The 18,136-nt window shown below is 47.7% G+C and overlaps 1 protein-coding gene across 2 annotated transcripts in view; it reads left to right on the top strand.

Moving 5' to 3' along the window:
- Positions 1 to 11,523, top strand: part of SEPTIN6 (septin 6) — a 138,676-nt gene extending 127,153 nt beyond the window's left edge. Inside the window, exon 10 of one of the 2 annotated variants that reach the window (XM_004614456.2) lies at positions 10,512 to 11,523. In XM_004614456.2, coding sequence (XP_004614513.1) covers positions 10,512 to 10,521 — 10 coding nt within the window. In that variant the 3' untranslated portion in view covers positions 10,522 to 11,523. Of the gene's footprint in view, positions 1 to 6,549; positions 7,417 to 10,511 lie in introns of those variants that run through there. The other variant, XM_055121016.1, reaches the window with a different exon arrangement.
- The last annotated feature ends 6,613 nt before the right edge of the window (positions 11,524 to 18,136 follow it).

Raw genomic sequence — 18,136 nt, 5'->3', positions numbered from 1 at the left:
ACAGTTACAGATCCATACATCTTTGTGCTCATGTTTCCCCCATACAAAGTTCGATAACCCATCCCTTCACCAGTGCCCATTCTCCACCACCAGTAAACCCAACATCCCTCCCCCCCCAGTCCTGTCTCCCCCCCACCCCACCCTGAGAGAGAGAACAATAGGGTATGGTGCTTTTCTTACATGCAGCCTACCCGGGTTTGATTTTTGGTACCCCATATGGTTCCCTGAGAGTGCTGGAATTGATCCCTGAGTGCAAGAGCCAGGAGTAAGCTTTGAGCACAGCTGGGTGTGGCCCCAAAACCCAAAATAAATAAGTAACACAGATTTCTCCCCATTTCCCAATATAGTTCATGAGTTTTAGAGGGAGGTGGGCATATCCAGTAGTTCTCAGTGCTTAACTCCTGGCTCCTGTGCTCAGGGATCACTCCTGTTGGTGTTCAGGGGACTCTAAATGGAGTGCTGGGAATTGAACCCAAGTTGACTGCATGCAAGGCTGGCCCCTTACCCATTGCATTGTCTCTCTAGCCCCGTAGATCATGATTTAAATGAAACTCCTGCTGTCAGTAAGCCCCACGCTTGCTGGAGCCACTGTGCCGGAGACTCCAGGCTGCTGACAAAACAATCGACTTTCCAGCAGAATCCCAAGCGGGAAGTCCACAGCAGCTTCGGAAACAGAAGGCCCATGAAATTGAGCCAAAGAAAACAGCCTTGAAAGGACAATGAACTGATTTATGTTCTGGTTTGAAGGCCAGTCTTGGCGGCCTGGTGGTGAACATGAGCGAAACAGCTGCTTTTCATGTAGGAGGCTAAATTTAAGACTCTCCCGCTGCCGTGGCTCTGCCTCTTGCTAAGTGGCTGATGCCTGTAGACCTGGTATTGGTCCCCCTCCCTGCCTGATTTCTCTTGTCTTTGACTCTGGAGGCTGAACCCAGGGCCTTACACGCCAAGCAGTGCTCTTCCACTGAGCCACGTTCCTGTGGTTTCCCCCACTTTTCTGTCTTTCTTTTGGGGGTCTGGAATCTAACTCAGGTCCCATGCCTGCAAGGTGTGCTCTTTGTCAGTGAGCTAGATCCCCGGCCCTTAACACCTCCCTCTTTTTTTGGTTGGTTGGTTTGGAGGCCACACCTAACAGTGCTAATAGGAAGCATGGGCTACTTTGTGGTGTCCAGAGCACCAAGGAGTACTGGCTGTCCAACTCAGGGCCACATGCATGAAGAGTCTGAGCTATCTCCCGTGCCGTGATGCCCAGTTTTCTTTTTTAAAAAATGTATTCTACTTTATCTTGATTTATTTATTTACATAAGTGCTATCCAGTTGTGATTGGGGGCCACACCTGGCTTTGTGGCCAGAGATCACTCCAGGCAGCACTCAGGGACCATATATACAGTGCCAGGGATTAACCTTGGTGAGCCCCATGCAAGGAAAGCACCTTCTTCATCTTTTGTTTTGGGGGCATACCTGGCAGTGCTCAGGGGTGTCTCCTGGCTCTCGACTCAGAAATCACTCCTGGCAGATTTGGGGAACCATATTGGGATGCCGGGGATCTAACCCAGGTCAGCTATGTGCAAGGAGTGACTATCACTCCAGCCCCCTCCTGCTCCCGCTGCCTTATTATTTTTATTTATTTATTTATTTGCTTTTTGGGTCACACTTGGCAGTGCACAGGGGTCACTCCTGGCTCTGCACTCAGGAATTACCCCTGGCGGTGCTCAGGGGACCATATGGGATGCTGGGGATCGAACCTAGTTTGGCCGCGTGTGAGGCAAGCGCCCTACCCACTGTACTATTGCTCCAGATTCAACCGCTGCCTTATTTTTAATGAGGAGGGCCGGTTTGCTAGAGGCTGGTGAGGTTTACATTGGTGTGAGTTCCACTGTGCATGGCTTGGCACAGTCTGGTCCAGGCTGTGCTGAGTAGATCTTTGCTAGTGGCCATTACTGAAATGAGTTCTGATGTGAAGCTAGAATTAAAGCCAGCCATATGTTACAAAATGTAAGGCAGGGGCTGGAGATATAATACAGTGAGTAGAGCGTTTGCCTTGCACGTGGCCGACCCGGGGTCGATTCCCAGCGTCCCATATAGTCCCCTGAGCACTGCCAGGAGTAATTCCTGAGTGCACATCAAGAGTAACCCCTGTGCATCCCCGGGTGTGACCCCCAAAAGCAAAAAAAATGTAAGGCAGTTGGCAAATCGTGGACACAGCTAAGCCTAAGACCAAATAGCTTAGTTTTTGCTGGCAGGCTTCTCCCAGCTGACCACATAAAGAAAGCCATTCCACCAGCCAGTAGTGATCCCTGAGTGCGAACCTAGGAGTTAAGCCCTGAGCATCCCTGGGTATGACTCTAAACGAAACAACAACAACAACAACAACAACAAAAGCCACTCCAAACCAGAGGGATGGAAGCCAGAATAGGAGAGGCAGCCTATCCTCTCTCTTGAGCCCCCCCTCGTTCACTAGGCCACAGGCAGAGTGACGATTGCTGTTCCTTGTGGCCTTTGTAATTGCTTGATGCACTAGGAGCAGCTGTCCTCGACTATCAAGGACAGGCAGCTGCAGACTGCACAGACAGGCAGAAAATAGGCATCAATGATTACCTGCCATTGGATCACTGTGATGTGAAGTTGATGGAGAGAATGCAGGCTTACCCTGCCATCCCAAACCAGTGTGTCTCCATTTGCTAGTCTTTGGTATAGGTTATGGTAAGGGGAAATTTTATTGTTCATTTTGGGGAGGATGTGGGTATAGGGATTACTCCTAGCTCTTTGCTCTGCGGTTGCTCAGCAGCGCTTGGAAGATGATGCAGTGCTGGAAATCCAGCCCAAGGTCTTGGCCAGGGAGATAGTGCGAACGTTAAGGCATTTGCCTAGCATGCAGCTGTGGCCATGACCCTCGTTTGAATCCTGGCACCACCACAAAGGATTCTCCCAAGTGCTGCCAAGTGTGGTCCCTGAGTACTGCCAGATGTGCCCCCTCCCAAGCTTAACACCAAAAAATAAATCCCAGGGTGTCACACACACAAAGTGAATGCTCTACCACTGAGCCACAGCCCTAGTCCCTATATTTACTTTGGCTTGGGGCTGCACCCAGCAGCGCTCAAGGCTTACTCCTGACTCTGTGCTCATAAATCACTCCTGGCAGAGCTCAGGGACCCTAGGTGGTGCTGGGGGGGGGTCAAGCCTGAGTTAGCTGCATGCAAGGCAAGTACTCTACCCACCATACTATCTCTCTGGCCTCGTGTAACTAATTTTTTTCAAGCCCACGACATTTATTTTTATTCATTTAATTGATTTTTGTCTTGGAGCCCCATCTAGCAGTGCTCAGGGGTTATTCCTGACTCTGTCTTCAGGGATCACTCCTGGCAAGGTTTCAGATGTCTGGGATTGAAACCGGGTTGATCTCACTCTTCCTGCTATGCTATCTTTCTAGCCCCAAGCCTATCACTGTATCACTGCCATCCCATTGCTCATCGATTTGCTCGAGCGGGAACCAGTAATGTCTCCATTGGGAGACTTGTTACTGTGCTTGGCATATCGAATACACCACGGGTAGCTTGCCAGGTTCTGCCGTGCAGGTGGGATACTCTCGGTAGCTTGCTGGGCTCTCCAAGAGAGGCAGAGGAATCGAACCCCAGTCGGCCATGTGCAAGGCAAATGCCCTACCGCTGTGCTATCGTTCCAGCCCCCCCCAAGCCTATAACTTTTTAATTGAACACAATGACAAAGTTGTTCACAAATTGGGTTTCAGTCATACAGTATTCAAAACAGCCATCCCTTCACCAGTGTACATTTCCCTCCACCAATGTCCTCAGTTTCCCTCCAGCCTGCATCACCTCCCTCCCCCCAGCCAGGCTGCTCTATGGCAGGCACTTCTCCCCCTCCCCCCAAGCCTATAACTTTAAAAATAACCTTTATAGAGGCTGGAGTAATAGCACGGCGGGTAGGGCGTTTGCCTTGCATGTAGCCAACCCGGGTTTGATTCCCAGCATCCCATATGGTCCCCTGAGCACTGCCAGGGGTAATTCCTGAGTGTAAAGCCAGAAGTAACTCCTGTGCATTGCTGGATGTGACCCAAAAAGAAAAAAAAGTAAAAATAACCTTTATAGGCGGATACACATATAGGTAATGCCTAGCAAGCCAGAAATCATTCTGGGCAGATCTTGGCCTGGCAGTGATAGTGGAGAGGCATGCAGTGTCAGGGATTGAACTCAGGGTGTTGTGTCTGTCAGCTATGTGTGTCGCCTGGCTTTGGATAAATTCATATTGGGAAGGTTTGGCTTCTTTCCATACTCCCTCAAATGACCTACTAAGTCATATCAGTAGGATTGCTCTGCTTACGGATAACAAGGATGGTGGGATCCAATGCATGGAGCTCTGAGGATGGAAATGCAGGCTTTATATGTGAGAACCTTACTTATGTTCCATCTCTGGCACCACAGGGATCCCTAAGAACCACCAGGCAGTGGCCCCAAACCTATCCCAAAGTCAACCATGTCAGCCTTCCCCTTCACGCAGTTGGTTTGCATAGGTTCCTCTTCCCCTCCACAGTTGACAGAGAATAAAATGAAGTGAGTGCTCCGAAAACATTTTGCAAGTGGCCTTCTACCTGGTTTCATGTGTTGCCCTACAACAGTCCGATGAGGGGAAGAAGGCAAGCATCGTCTGACAAGATGAGTAGATGGGGCTGAAGAGAGAGGATAGCGAATAGAGCATTTGCCTTGCATGTGGCTGACCCGAGTTTTAACCCCTGGCACCGCCTATGCTCCCTTGAGGCCTGCAGTAATGATCCCTGAGCATAGAGCCAGGAGTAAGCCCTGAGCACTGCTGGGTGTGGCTCCCAAACCAAAACCATCAGAAAAATCACGATCGGTACATGGAGGAGCGGGATTTCAGGGAGTGAAGCCAAAGGGTCACCCAATGAATGAGTGGCAGCTTTGGAGCAAGAGCAAAGAAGTCCTAGTCTGCAATGTAAATTGTCCTTTACATGAGTGTGTGTGTATGTGTGTGTGATGCTACAGAAATCCAATCTGCATAAAGCCATTTTTGTTTGTTTGGTTTGGGGCCACACTCTGTTGCTCAGGGATTTCTCCTGGCTCTGCACTCAGGAACTACTCCTGGCTGTGCTTGGGAAACCATATGGGATTCCAGAGATCAAACTTGGTCAGTTGCGTGCAAGGCAAGCACCCCATCCACTGTACTATCACTCTGGCCCTTACCTATAGCCATTTGTAGTGTGCCTTTATGTAGGGATATTATTTCCCGGGCTGACTGTACAGACATATACAATGACCTTTCCTAGCCCTTCCAAATAGCTCATTGTTATCATTTCATGAGATTTATTTATGTGATTCCGGTAGTAATGGGCCTTAATGCACAAGGCAAGGTGCTTTCAGCTACACTCTGTAGGGAGAGACTCTTGATGAACCCACTGATGCTGTATTGTGTGTTAATGAAACCACATCTACCATGAGCTATTGGTGGTAGTCCTTGTGTCAACCTCTATAAACAGCTCGATAAAGCCAGGCTATGTCTGTGATCAAGACTCTTTCTGGATGGTCCCACAGGCAAGTCCATTCAGGCCTTATTTCTCAGTCTTTGTATATGTCAGATGGGGTTCCTCAGTGCCCCATTCATGGCAGGTGACGTTTCCACCAGAGAAAGTGTAGGTGTGTAGTTGCTCTGTAAACACAGTCCCTAAGCGGAGTTCCCTCTTTCCAGTTGGAGGGTTTGCTCAAGCTACCAACTGCCAAAAACTACCAGAAAAATCACGATCGGTACATGGAGGAGCAGGATTTCAGGGAACAAAGGCAAAGGGTCACCCAATGAATGAGAGGCAGCTTTGGAGCAAGAGCAAAGAAGTCCTAGTCTGCAGTGTAAATTGTCCTTTATATGAGTGTGTGTATGTGTGTGTGATGCTACAGAAATCCAATTTGCATAAAGCCATTTTTGTTTGTTTGGTTTGGGGCCACACTCTGTTGCTCAGGGATTTCTCCTGGCTCTGCACTCAGGAGTTACTCCTGGCTGTGCTTGGGAAACTATATGGGATTCTAGAGATCAAACTTGGTCAGCCACTTCTCCACCAGCTCTTACCCTGGGGGTGTGCTACTCCCAGGGTCACCCAAGAGGACACCTTAGCCTCCTCTGCTCTAGCTCATGGCCTGAGACCACCTGGAGATGTACTGAAAAGTATTTCACACAATGTGTGTGGGAGGGAAGGGATTAGACAGGACCTAAATCATTTAGAAGAGCTAAAAAGGGCTTTTGTGACTGTTGAGAATCATCATGCTATCTAATGCCATGACTCCTGATGCTCAGGGTGTGTGTGTGTGTGTGTGTGTGTGTGTGTGTGTGTGTGTGTGTGGTGTGTGTGTTAGAGAGAGAGAGAGGGAGAGAGGGAGATTGCAGGAGCCAGTGCAATTAGGATCAAAGACTGTCTAACAGAGTCCCCTTCTAATCTACTCATTAGTCACTGGGACTTCAACAATTTCCGTCTAACTTTTTTTGTACGTTGATCCATCCATTCATTAACCCAAATTCTCTTTTCATTTTCAGTTTGGGCTTCCTGTAAACACCCCTATCCTGCGCAACAGAACCAAGCCCTTCTTTCTCTAATGTCCCCACAACATATCTGGAGTACGGGGCATACAACCTAAACCCTCCCCATTTCTCCCTGCCAAAGTTGATAGATTCTGAGGAAGGTGTTAGAACTTTGGTCAAGAAACCGGCAGCCACATAGCTTGGAGATGCATCGAGTAGCCAAGCCCCTGCATGCAACACACCCAGCACCCTTTTTTTTAATCACCCTACCAGCTTGACCCTCACTTGATCTGTTCTAACTCTCATTGCTACTTGCTTCCCTGAGGTTTTTGCACCCGCTATGGCTGGGTGCACCCCAATGATCCTGTCTGCCCCATTACTCCATATATCCAAGTTCCTGGTCCCCTACCTCCAAACAAGAGCCACAGTGCCTTCCCTGAAGACCACACAAGATCTCCCTTGGGGGCCTTTTCCTTCTGGCCTCTTCACTCAGCCTTTTTCACTTGGATTTCCAATAAGTGCCCGCAAGCTGTGTGAAAACTCCAGAACGAGATTGTTTCCACTCCAACCTTTTTCGGAAAACACACCTGCTCACGGCAAATGCACGCATCTCTCCTCTAATTCTGGGTACCCCACAGATGTGGAAAGGAGAATAAACTTTACCAACTGTGATTACCAGCCTAGTGTCTTGAATGAGAGATGTAGCGGAATTCTTTTGAGGTGTCCCAAGCCCCATCCTGCCCCGCACAGAAAGCAGAGCCTGTAGCGGGGCTAATACTCCGTTGTAAACAGTCACGCTAAGCACTTGTCTACTTCTGGAGTCAACATGATAGTGCCCTGTCATACCTGTGCCCCCTGTGCTCCTCCCCACCCCACCCCCCCAGAAAGAAAAGCGAAAATGAAGAAGAAAAAAGGGGATGCTCCGTCTTGTTAGGGGCATTCCTTCATCTGATGTCTTCAGAATTTGCTGTTGGAAACACACCCACCCCCATTTCTGTCCAGGGTCCATCCACTCCTGGTTTGGGAAACGCCTTTGAAGTAGACAGGGCCGATAAGATGCAGGGCCCTATGGTATTTGGAGACGCGCTGGCATTGATCTGTGGCTAACGTGCCCTTTCTCTGCCCTTCCTTTACAGTAACCCATGGCTGTGTACTGAATAGTAGCTCTGCTACAGCGGGACTGGACTCCACTTAGTCTTTTGTGCAACGGTTCCTATTTTAACCGACAGTTTTCCCCGTGAGAGCAGCCAGCCAGCTAGCCTCCCCTCCCTGTGATTTACTTCCACTTCCAGGCTGCCTCTTTCCCCCAGGATGCCTCACTGGTCCACTGGGCACTGACCCTAACCACCTTTCTTTCTTCTTTTGATTTTTGGGTCCCACCGAATGGTCCTCAGTGGCTACTCCCAGCTCAGTGCTCGGAGGCCACATCCAGAGGGACTGAGGATCGAACCCAGGGCTCCTGTAGGCAAAGCATGAACTCCAGCCCCCTGAAGCATCTCCCTGGCCCTTCTTATTTTAGAAATTGCTTCTTTTCTGTTTTCATTTCATTTTTTTTTTTTGGTTTGTTTGCTTCTTTTGCCTTTTAGTCACACCCAGCGGAGTTCAGGTGCCGCTTACAACTCTGTGTCCAGGGGTCGCTCCCAGCAGTACTCAAAAGACCATGTAGTACCAGGAATCGAACCCAGACCTCCAGCATGCAAAGCCTGCACTAAGCCCATGAAGCCATCTCTTGTGGCTGAGACTGCTTTTCTTTACAGTACCTTTTACCAAAACACACCATGTCAAATTTTCAGAACTTTTTGAAGGGTTGACAATGCAGGACAAAGGTTCTCTTTGCCAGACCAGATAATAACAGTAAGTGAAAAGCAAGTAAATTGAAAAGCAAATTTCTGGTGCACACTTTTGTCTTGTCAACGAAGCCAGGGTGCAGTTGGAATAGGTTAGTTTGATGAATCCCAAAGGCAAGAATGCTGACAAGCGCGAGTTAGTCTCTCCAGACAATCCAGGTCTTAGAAGCTGGACATTTTATTTTTTATTTTTGTTTTTTGGCTACACCTGGCAATGTTCAGGGGTTGCTCCTGGCTCTGCACCCAGGAATCACTCCTGGCCGTCCCAGGAATGTTGGGGATCGAACCTGGGTCGACTGCGTGCAAGGCAAGCGCCTTCTCCACTGTATTATCATTCTGGTCCCAGAAACTGGGGGCTTCAGAAGTTTCTGTAAATTTTTTGCCAAACACAGATACTCTGCTCCGAAAGAGGCTAAGTCGAACTGCACCATCTCCTTGGGAAAGGTATCTTAGTTGTGGCTTTGCTGTTTCCACGGCTTCCTCTAGATTCTAAATTCAAACAACCAACTGATCTCTATCCACCAGGGTAGTTTTTGCATGCTAAATTGGATGCCTCCTTATTGGCACTTGTTTGCAGAGGAACCTCCTGGAGCTGTAAGAGCTCTGTGTATTAACCTAGGAGAGGCCTTTCCAGACCCAGGGAGGGATGGTGGAATGATGGAGATACTTGGGTCCTTGAGCTTGCTTCCCAAGAGGCCCCGAGAATGAAGGGACATGCCTGGTGGAAACCAGATGAACCACAATGATTAAGGACTCCTGATCCATTTTCACAAATGGATTTAATCTCTTCTTATATGTGACTGGAGATGACGTCTTGGGGTGTTAGGGGGCAATCAAATAGCTGCTATAAGAGGGCCTCGCAGAGGGCATTCCCCATTGAAAGAGATTCCATAGAAGTAGTAGTGGAGAGAAAGATAGTGCCTAATAAGCAATACTAAATCATTCTTTTCAGGGCCAGAGCGCTAGTACAGCAGGTAAGGTGTTTACCTTTCATGATGTGGGTTTAATCCCCAGCATCCCATACGGTCCCCTAAACCCGCCAGGAATAATCTCTGAGAACACACCCAGGAGTAAGCTCTGAGCACCACAAGGTGTGGTCTCCAAACAAAATAAAACAATAAAAAATAAATCATTCTTGTCACTGAAACAACTTTGGTCAGAGTCAACATAGCAGAAAACCAACCAACACTATTAAAATAATTGAAATACTTTTCCTGGGTAACTTCTTACAGGAGACAGAAATATTTTTTCTCTCTTTAGGGAAAAGGTTTTGTACTTAAGCAAATTGTTCCTTTTATGTTTTTTGTTGTTATTGTTGTTTTGGGACCACACCTGACAATGCTCAGTGATCATTCCTGATATTCTTTGGGGGACCCTCTGTAGTGCCAGGGATCGAACCTGGGTCAGCTGGATGCAAGGCCTTACCTACTGGACTATCTCTGTGGTCCTCTTTTTTCTAATTTGATTTGTTAAAGCCCCAAAGTGGTTTGTTTACTTTGGATGAAACAAAAGCAGTCATTAGAAGTGGTCTGTGTTTGGGGCCGGAGTGATAGCACAGCGGGTAGGGCGTTTGCCTTGCACTTGGCCGACCCGGGTTCGATCCCCGGCATCCCATATGGTCCCCCAAGCACCGCCAGGAGTAATTCCTGAGTGCAAAGCCAGGAGTAACCCCTGAGAATTGCTGGGTGTGACCCAAAAAGCAAAAAAAAAAAGAAGTGGTCTTTGTTTTTATTTTCCCATGGAATGGCTTTTATGAAAACTCCCTGCGCGCGCACGCGCACACACACACACACACACACACACACACACACACAAACACACACTTTCCTAGCTTCCATGCAGATATTTCTCCTTTTTTTCGTTATTTGACATCCACACATGGCTGTTAATATGTTTTTGTTTTTGTTTTTAATTAAAACAAGAAGCTTGAAATTGGTGTGTGGTCTCCTTCCAAGCTCAGCCCCTTCCCTCAGGTGACAGTCCATTTGGTGGACACCCCCACCTCTAACCTTTCTTCTCCAAGTGTAATCTGTGCTACTTCATGCTGCCCATGGGCCTCGCTCTGCCTTTGAACAGCCTTTCTCTGTGGCTAATTTCATGTTTTCTTTCTCTTTCTCTCTCCCTCTCCAGCTTTTTTTAATCTTGTCTTCAGCACCTGCACTAAGTCTCGAGGAGAAGACTGCCATTCTAGAAGAGTTAGGGTTCCATATTGTCTCCAAACACACCCAGCAGTCCCCCTCTCCCTCCAACAGCGCGCGTAGACACCCACATACACCATACACGTGTTCACGTGTCCCTGTGTCCAGGCAAGAAGCTCTCTTCTTACTTCCATGGTCTTTTCCATGAAAGTGTCTTGTCCTCATCTACCAAGGCAGGAACAGAACTATCAGAGTTGGAGGAAATGGGCCCAATGTCACCCCAAAGAACCCATTGCAGGAACGACTCACCCAAGTGTAAGTGCCTGGGGCAGGATACCTCAGCTGTGGGTGCCAAAATGCTGGTCACAGGTTTGGCTTTGAGTTTTTTTTTTCCATTTTCAACCATCATGGGTTGATGCTTTCTGGCCACTCTTCTGAACATGGAGGAGCAATCCCTATGATATTCAGGTCTGTTTCATCCTTTCCACATCTGCAGAGTTCCAGAAAGGGGGGAAATGGATTCAGCCACTAGTTTAACCTTGGGGGAAGAAGGCAGAAACTGAAGGGGGCCTGGGGAATCAGCTTAGAGTAAAATACCTCCAGACACTCTCCCAAGGCCAGCAGGGGTTTCAAGAGAGGAGAGGTTTCTGCTTCTCCCGGGGATCTGGAAGGAGGACTTCGAGACGGTGATCAACCGGACTTGATTCCAGTTGGCTGCACTGGCGTCAAGACCTCAACTGAATGTGCTCCTTCCTGCTGCTCCCTTCAACTGTTTTACTGTCCCTGTCTCTCGAGAGAGCCTCTTTGCATGTGTTCCTGAAATTTGTGTGTGTGTTTCCCTCTCTTCTTTGTTCCTTTTTTTTTAATTTGCTCAAAGGTGTGACCAGTTCGCTGCCCTTTGGGGCTTTCATTTACCAGGAGAAGCATCCCGAAACCAGCACTGTTGAGCTTGAGACCTTTCTAATGTCTGTGTTAATTTTCAATAAAACTCAAAGGAAATCCTCCATGGCTGTGTGACCTGGTCTTCATTCATTAGGCGTGGCCACCCACTGTGGTTTGCCTTCCAAGCCAGTGGCCGGAAGGACGCAGGAACTTACTGTCAGTCCCTATGCCCCCTTCTGAGGTGGGCAGCTGTGTTGTGCCTCGCTTCTCTCCAGGGAGATCTAAAATGTCCACCACGTGGTTGGGATAAGCAGGAAGTCCTCTGTTTACCTTCCTCGGTATGGATTTCAGTGAACCATTGAGATCAGGGTAATGAAGGAAACGGCAAGCCAGAGCTGACGGAAGAAGATTCCAGTGAGTCTAAATTCTGCAAAGGTCTGACAGAAGATTCTGGAGAGTCTTAATTCTGCTCAAGAAAGCACTTCTTGCTGCTCTATGTCTTCTCTCGTTACCTGTGATGTGAAAGAGCTTCGCCACCCTACTTCTCTAAACCTGCTCTGCATGATTTGAGAAACATTCTAGGGATAGAAGATAGTATTTTAGTATTCTGGGTTCACCTAGGAGGGAAAGCCTCTCCCAGTGCCACCCCAACATTCAGTGGAAAAGAGGAAGAGTGAAATTTTCTTTTCCCTTCTTTCCTTTCTTCTTTCCTTCCTTCTTTCCTTCCTTCCTTCCTTTTCCTTCCTTCCTTCCTTCCTCCCTTCCTCTCTTCCTTCCTCCCTCCCTCCTTTCCTCCCTTCTTCCACCCTCCTTCCCTCCTTCATTCCTCCCTCCCCCTTCCTTCCTCCTTCCTTCTTCCCTTCCTCCATTTCTTCCTTCCTCCCTCCTTCCCTCCTTTCCTTCCTCCCTCCCTCCTTCCTTCTTCCTTCCTTCCTCCCTCCCTCCCTTCCTCCCCCCTCCCTTCCTTCCTTCCTTCCTTCCTTCCTTCCTTCCTTCCTTCCTTCCTTCCTTCCTTCCTTCCTTCCTTCCTTCTTTTCCTTCCTTCCCTCTCTCCTTCCTTCCTCCCTCGCTCCCTCTCTTCCTTCCTTCCCCCCTCCCTCTCTTCCTTCCTTCCTTCCTTCCTTCCTTCCTTCCTTCCTTCCTTCCTTCCTTCCTTCCTTCCTTCCTTCCTTCCTTCCTTCCTTCCTTCCTTCCTTCCTCCCTTCCTTCCTCCGTCCCTCCATCCCTCCCTCCCTCCTTCCTTCGTTCCTTCCCTTCCCTTCTCTTCCCTTCCCTTAACTCCCTTCAAGCCATGGGTTCCATTCTTCATTTACAAAGATAGCCTCTGAATGATCATTCTTTTCTTGGTGGGCAGGGTATTGGGACTACACCTAGTGGTGCTCAGGGGGTGCTATTCCTGGCTTGGAGCTTGGACTCTGTGTGGTGCTAAAGATTCATACTGGGGTCAGTTGCATGCAAGGCAACCACCTTACCCCCTGGTTTGGCTCTCTGGCCTGATCATTCTTCTGAGTTTTGTTTCTGTCATGTGCAAACCATTTTTAGTGTGAGGGTCATAAAATTTTGGTGGAGGCATGGGATCAGGCCAACAAGCCAAAGGTTCCCACTGCATCTCTAGTGCATATTGGTGCTATGGATGCACTGAAGTGGCTACAGCTGCTAGGAGCTGTTTTCCAGTAAGTGGCAGTTCTCAAGGAGGTACCACATGTCTGAAACGGAGTGCACAAAAAAGATACTTAGAAACAAAGACCAACGGCTCAAGTGTTTGTCAGTGCAAGGTATTTTGTATATGGAGGGGGATAAATGGAGTTTAATAAACTTGGCTTACAGGTTTCCTTGAGAAAGAAGGCCTGCTGCTTCCAGGAAGAGCACAGTAGGTAAGACACTTGCTTCACACACTGCTGATCTGGGGTTCCAGTCTGGCACCAAAAAGGCTCCCCCACACACTGCCTGTGATCCTTGAGCTCAGAGCCATGAGTAAGCCCTGGGCACTACCAAATGTGGCCTAAAATCTACCCCACATGCAATTTTATTTATTTGGTTTAGGGATCACATTCAGAGGTGCTCATGGCTTATTCCTGGCTGTGCACTCAGGGATCACTCCTGTAGGTGATCGGGGGACTGTATGGATGGCTGGGGATTGAACCCAGTTCAGCCACATGCAAGGCAATATCTTGCCCACTATACTATCTCTCCACCCCCCAAATTTAACCATTTTTTAAAATTTTATATTCTTTACTGTGCTGGGGATTGAACCCAGGAACTACATGCGGGAAGTGCTCTACCACTGAACACTCAATATTGCTTTCAGTTTCCATTGATTTCATTTTCTCCACCTCCACCCCTTCCTTTGATTTTTTTTTGGTCTGTTTTTTTTTGGGGGGGGGGACACCCAGTGATGCTCAGGACTGAGTCCTGGGTCTGTGCTCATGGCTTACTCCTGCCGGGGCGTGGGGCAACATATGGGGTGCTGCTAATTGAAACTGCTGATTGAACCTGAGTCTACTGTATATAAGGCAAATGCCCTACACACTGTACTGTTGCTCCGGCCCATCCCTCCCTCCCTCCATGTAGCTGATGATGTTTTCATGATGGCTAAGGGTTCCACACATGCCTGACTTTGGTGCAGGCATTTCACTGTGGCTTTCGCCTGAAAGGGTCACGCATCAGGTAGCGGGGCTCACACAGTCTGGCTGTGGTGCACACCAAGTGTTGCACTCCTCTAGTTTAAAGCTTGACCGTGTGCTTGACGGGGTGGGCTCAATCATGTTAAGGCTCATGAGTTCGGGTTGCGGGACCAGAGAGAAAGTAGAGTGGGTAGGATAATATAGCCTGTCTTGCACACATCTTATCCAGGTTCAGTCCTGGGCGTCTCATAACACCACCAGGAGTGATCCCTGAGCACATAGTTAGAAGTAATCCCTGAGAACAGTGGGTGTGCCCCCCACCACACACACACACACACACACAAAGAAGAAAAAACCAAAAAATATGTTCAGGTTGTGGAGTTCGCTGGAGTTCCACACGCTTACCAGAAATCACATGTCATGGCTGTGGTGCTTGTTTAGTTGTGCTTATGAGAGGGGGGGATCTCACCCCTTTTTTATAGTACCTGCACACCTGACTATGTTGTAGCCAAGGCCGCAAACAACAGATCTACCAGGATCGTGCTCAGTGTATGTGGGACACGAAGTATTTGAACCCATGACCATATGTTTGCAAAGCTGGAATCCTCAGCATTGCACTAAGTCCCCACAAGTGTTTCTTGACATGATTTTTTCTGAAGAATTTGGTGATCATTTACATGAATCATAGCCTTTTATCCCTACAAATTCCAGCGGTACTTCCTAATAACAAGGAAGTTCTCTCATATAACCCATGAAATGACCAGTACATTTGACATTATTAAACTTCTTTATTAGTTGTACATCTTACTTTTAGTTTTGTTTGGGGGGCGGTGTTCAGGGCTTACTCCTGGCTCTGTTCTCAGTGATCATTCCTGGTGAGCTCAGGGACCATATGGGGTGTCAGGGATCGAACCCAGGTTGATCATGTATAAGGCAAGTACCCTACCACTGTACTATCACCCTAGCCGTGCCTTATTACTTTTCTTTATTTTTTGTATGTTTGGGGGCTATTCCTGGCTCTCTGCTCAGAAGTGACCCCTGGCGGTGCTTGGAAGACTGTATGAGGTGCCACAGATCGAACCAGGGTCAGCCACATGTATGGCAAGCACCTTACCCACTCTACTCTCTCCCTGGCCCTTTTATATTTGTTTTCTTATAAGAAGCGCTTCTTAGAGTGCTCAGGAATCATGAGGCCACTACTGGTGCTATTCAGCCGATCCAGGATGGGCCTTACACTGGTGGTCAGGCCCAGCCAATGCAGTAGTTCTTGGCCTGGCAGTGAACTCCTTGTGGGAAGGAGTCACTGGGAAGACACCGAGTGGTGCTTGTGGGCCATGTGGAGCCAGGGATAAAACTCAGGGCATTGCACATGCCAGTCATGTAGTCTTTCAATTTATGCTATCTCTCCAGGCTGGAGTGATATGCTTTATAGCAATTTCCCCCCTTGCCATATAGAACTTGGCCTTGGATCACCTGTGGTGTCCTGTGCTTCTAATATCTAATTTGGAACAGCTCTTTTTGTTTTTGTTATTCTTTTTTCAGGGGGTGGGAGTACAGCTTGGACCATGCCTGGAGGTGTTTTGGGGATCGTGCACAGGGGATCATCAGCATTGCATAGCTGGTACTATCTCTCCAGCCCCTCTTTTTGTCGTTTTATGACAAGGATATTTGTGAAATTCCACTGAAAAAATTGTTGTTTTGGGGGGGAGTCAAATTGTTGTTCAGTTTCTACCTTATATAATTTACTGTTTTAAAGTTCTTTGCTATGATAAACCATCTGTGGGGAGAAACTTATTTTTTCTTTATTTGGTTTTGGTTTGGTGTCATGCCCACTCCTGACTCTATGCTTCTGGTGAGATCTTATGGGGTATTGGGGATTGAACCCGGCATGGCCATGTACAAGGCGAGTGCCTGCTGTACCATCTCTAGCCCCTCTGAAGAGAAATGCTCAAGTCCACGTAGATAGGATTACTGTTCATTTCCTTATTAGATTTTGCACCTGTTGATGGTGCTTGTCAGAACTAACTCAAAAATCATGATGGTCCAACTCCATGACTCCCTTCATATTTACTAATAAGAAGATGGTATTCCTTTGTAAGCAGAGGCTTAGCCTTCTCCCTCATTATCTATCAACTTTTCTATTTCCAGTCGTTGTGGACTTAGAGCTTCTTTTTGTTGTTGTTTTTCTGTACCACACCTAGCGGTGCTCCTTGTTCTGTGCTCATGGATCACTCCTGGCAGGCTCAGGGAAGACCATATTGGATGTCCAGGATTTAACCTGGGTTTACTGCAAGGCCAGCACCCTAGCTGCTTTACTGCACTTCCAGGATTTAAGGCTTCTCATTTGGTCAACATATCATCCCTATCCCTGATAATCTGGCCTCAAATAACCTAGGTAGGAGGACCTTTTAGCTGTCTACTGAGGTCCTACTAAGAGACTGTTGTGCAAAATATTGTCATCAAGAACTGTTGGTAAACTAATATGGGGGATATATTTTTGGGAGTGATATTTACTAGGCTCCAGATTTCCCTCCTTTTATGCTCCATAGAAAAAGGAATGGAAGGAAGTGTGTGTGTGTGTGTGTGTGTGTGTGTGTGTGTGTGTATTCATACACAGTGGCAGGAACCTGAGTTGGAGAAAGATCACAGAGGGAGGAGGCTGAATGAATAAAGAGTCAGTACGAATGGTTCACGGTTAAAAGCTTGCCTCAAGGACTGGGGGAAAGGGCAGTTGGGATAGAGAAGGGACCATTATGACAATGATGATTAGAAGGGATTGCTCTGGATGGGAGGAGTGTGCTGAAAATGGACAAAATACCAAATATGATAGCCTCTCAGTATCTGTATAGCAAACCGTAATGTCCAAAAGGAGAGAGAGGGAGGAGAGAGAGAGAGAGAGAGAGAGAGAGAGAGAGAGAGAGAGAGAGAGAGAGAGTGCCTGCCATAGATGTACTCTGGGGTGGGGTGGCAGGAGGGATAAGGGGGATGTTGGTGGTGGAAAATATACACTGGTGGAGGGATGAGTGTTGGAATATTGTGTGACTGGAACTCAATCATGAAAGCTTTGTAACTGTATCTCACAATGATTCAATTAAAAAATGTAAAAAAAAAGGATGTTTCTGGATTGTCTTGAAATTACAATGGCTGCTTTACCATCATGCTTCTCTATAGCTCATACGTATATTCCATTCATCAAAGAATCTACATCTGCTTAGAGGGTTTCAATTCCTGAATTCAAAAAAACTGTTGTCTGTGAGAAGAAAATGGGCTGAGATAGGCTGAAGAATGTTTTGATCAAAAGGAATGCAGTTGGGGGCCGGAGCGATAGCACAGCGGGTAGGGTGTTTGCCTTGCACGCGGCCGACCCGGGTTCGATCCCCGGCATCCCATATGGTCCCCCAAGCACTGCCAGGAGTAATTCCTGAGTGCAGAGCCAGGAGTAACCCCTGAGCATCGCTGGGTGTGACCCAAAAAGCAAAAAAAAAAGGAATGCAGTTATCTGACGGTTCCAGAACAAATAGCCTCTAACATGTTTTCTTGCCTTTTATGTTATAATCTGTGAGCAAAAGTCAGATCACAACTCTCTGTTCCTATATGATGACACAATCTTTTTTATTTACCCAAATGCTTTTCTAGGAAAAGTGTCTATTGATTACAATATCGCTTTTGATGATGGCTGTCAGTTTAGGTTATAATGATTCCAACTGTCAGATAACAAGTCAGTTTAAAATGTAGGCTCCAGGAGCTGGAGCGATAATATAACGGGCAGTCGGACAAGCAGTGAATTTGGGTTCAATCCCCAGCATCCCATATGGTCCCCCAAACTCTGCCAGGAGTGATCCCTGAGTGCAGAGTCAGGAGTAAGCCCTGAGTGCTGCTAGGTGTGACCCCCCCAAAAAAAACCACAAATAAAATGTAGTTTCCATGTGCTGGAGAGAGTACAGCAGGTAGGCTGCTTGCCTTACACATGGCCTGCCAGAATTCTAACCTCGACACCATGTATGGTCTCTTGAGCCCCACCAGGAGTAAGCCCTGAGTGCAGTGCCAGGAATAAATCCTGAGCACTGTCAGGTGTGCCCCCCAAATAAAAAATAGGTGTTGTTGGGACTGG

Source organism: Sorex araneus, chromosome X (genome assembly GCF_027595985.1).
Source record: "Sorex araneus isolate mSorAra2 chromosome X, mSorAra2.pri, whole genome shotgun sequence".
Lineage (NCBI taxonomy): Eukaryota > Metazoa > Chordata > Mammalia > Eulipotyphla > Soricidae > Sorex > Sorex araneus.
This window is presented reverse-complemented; position numbering and strand designations above follow the sequence as displayed.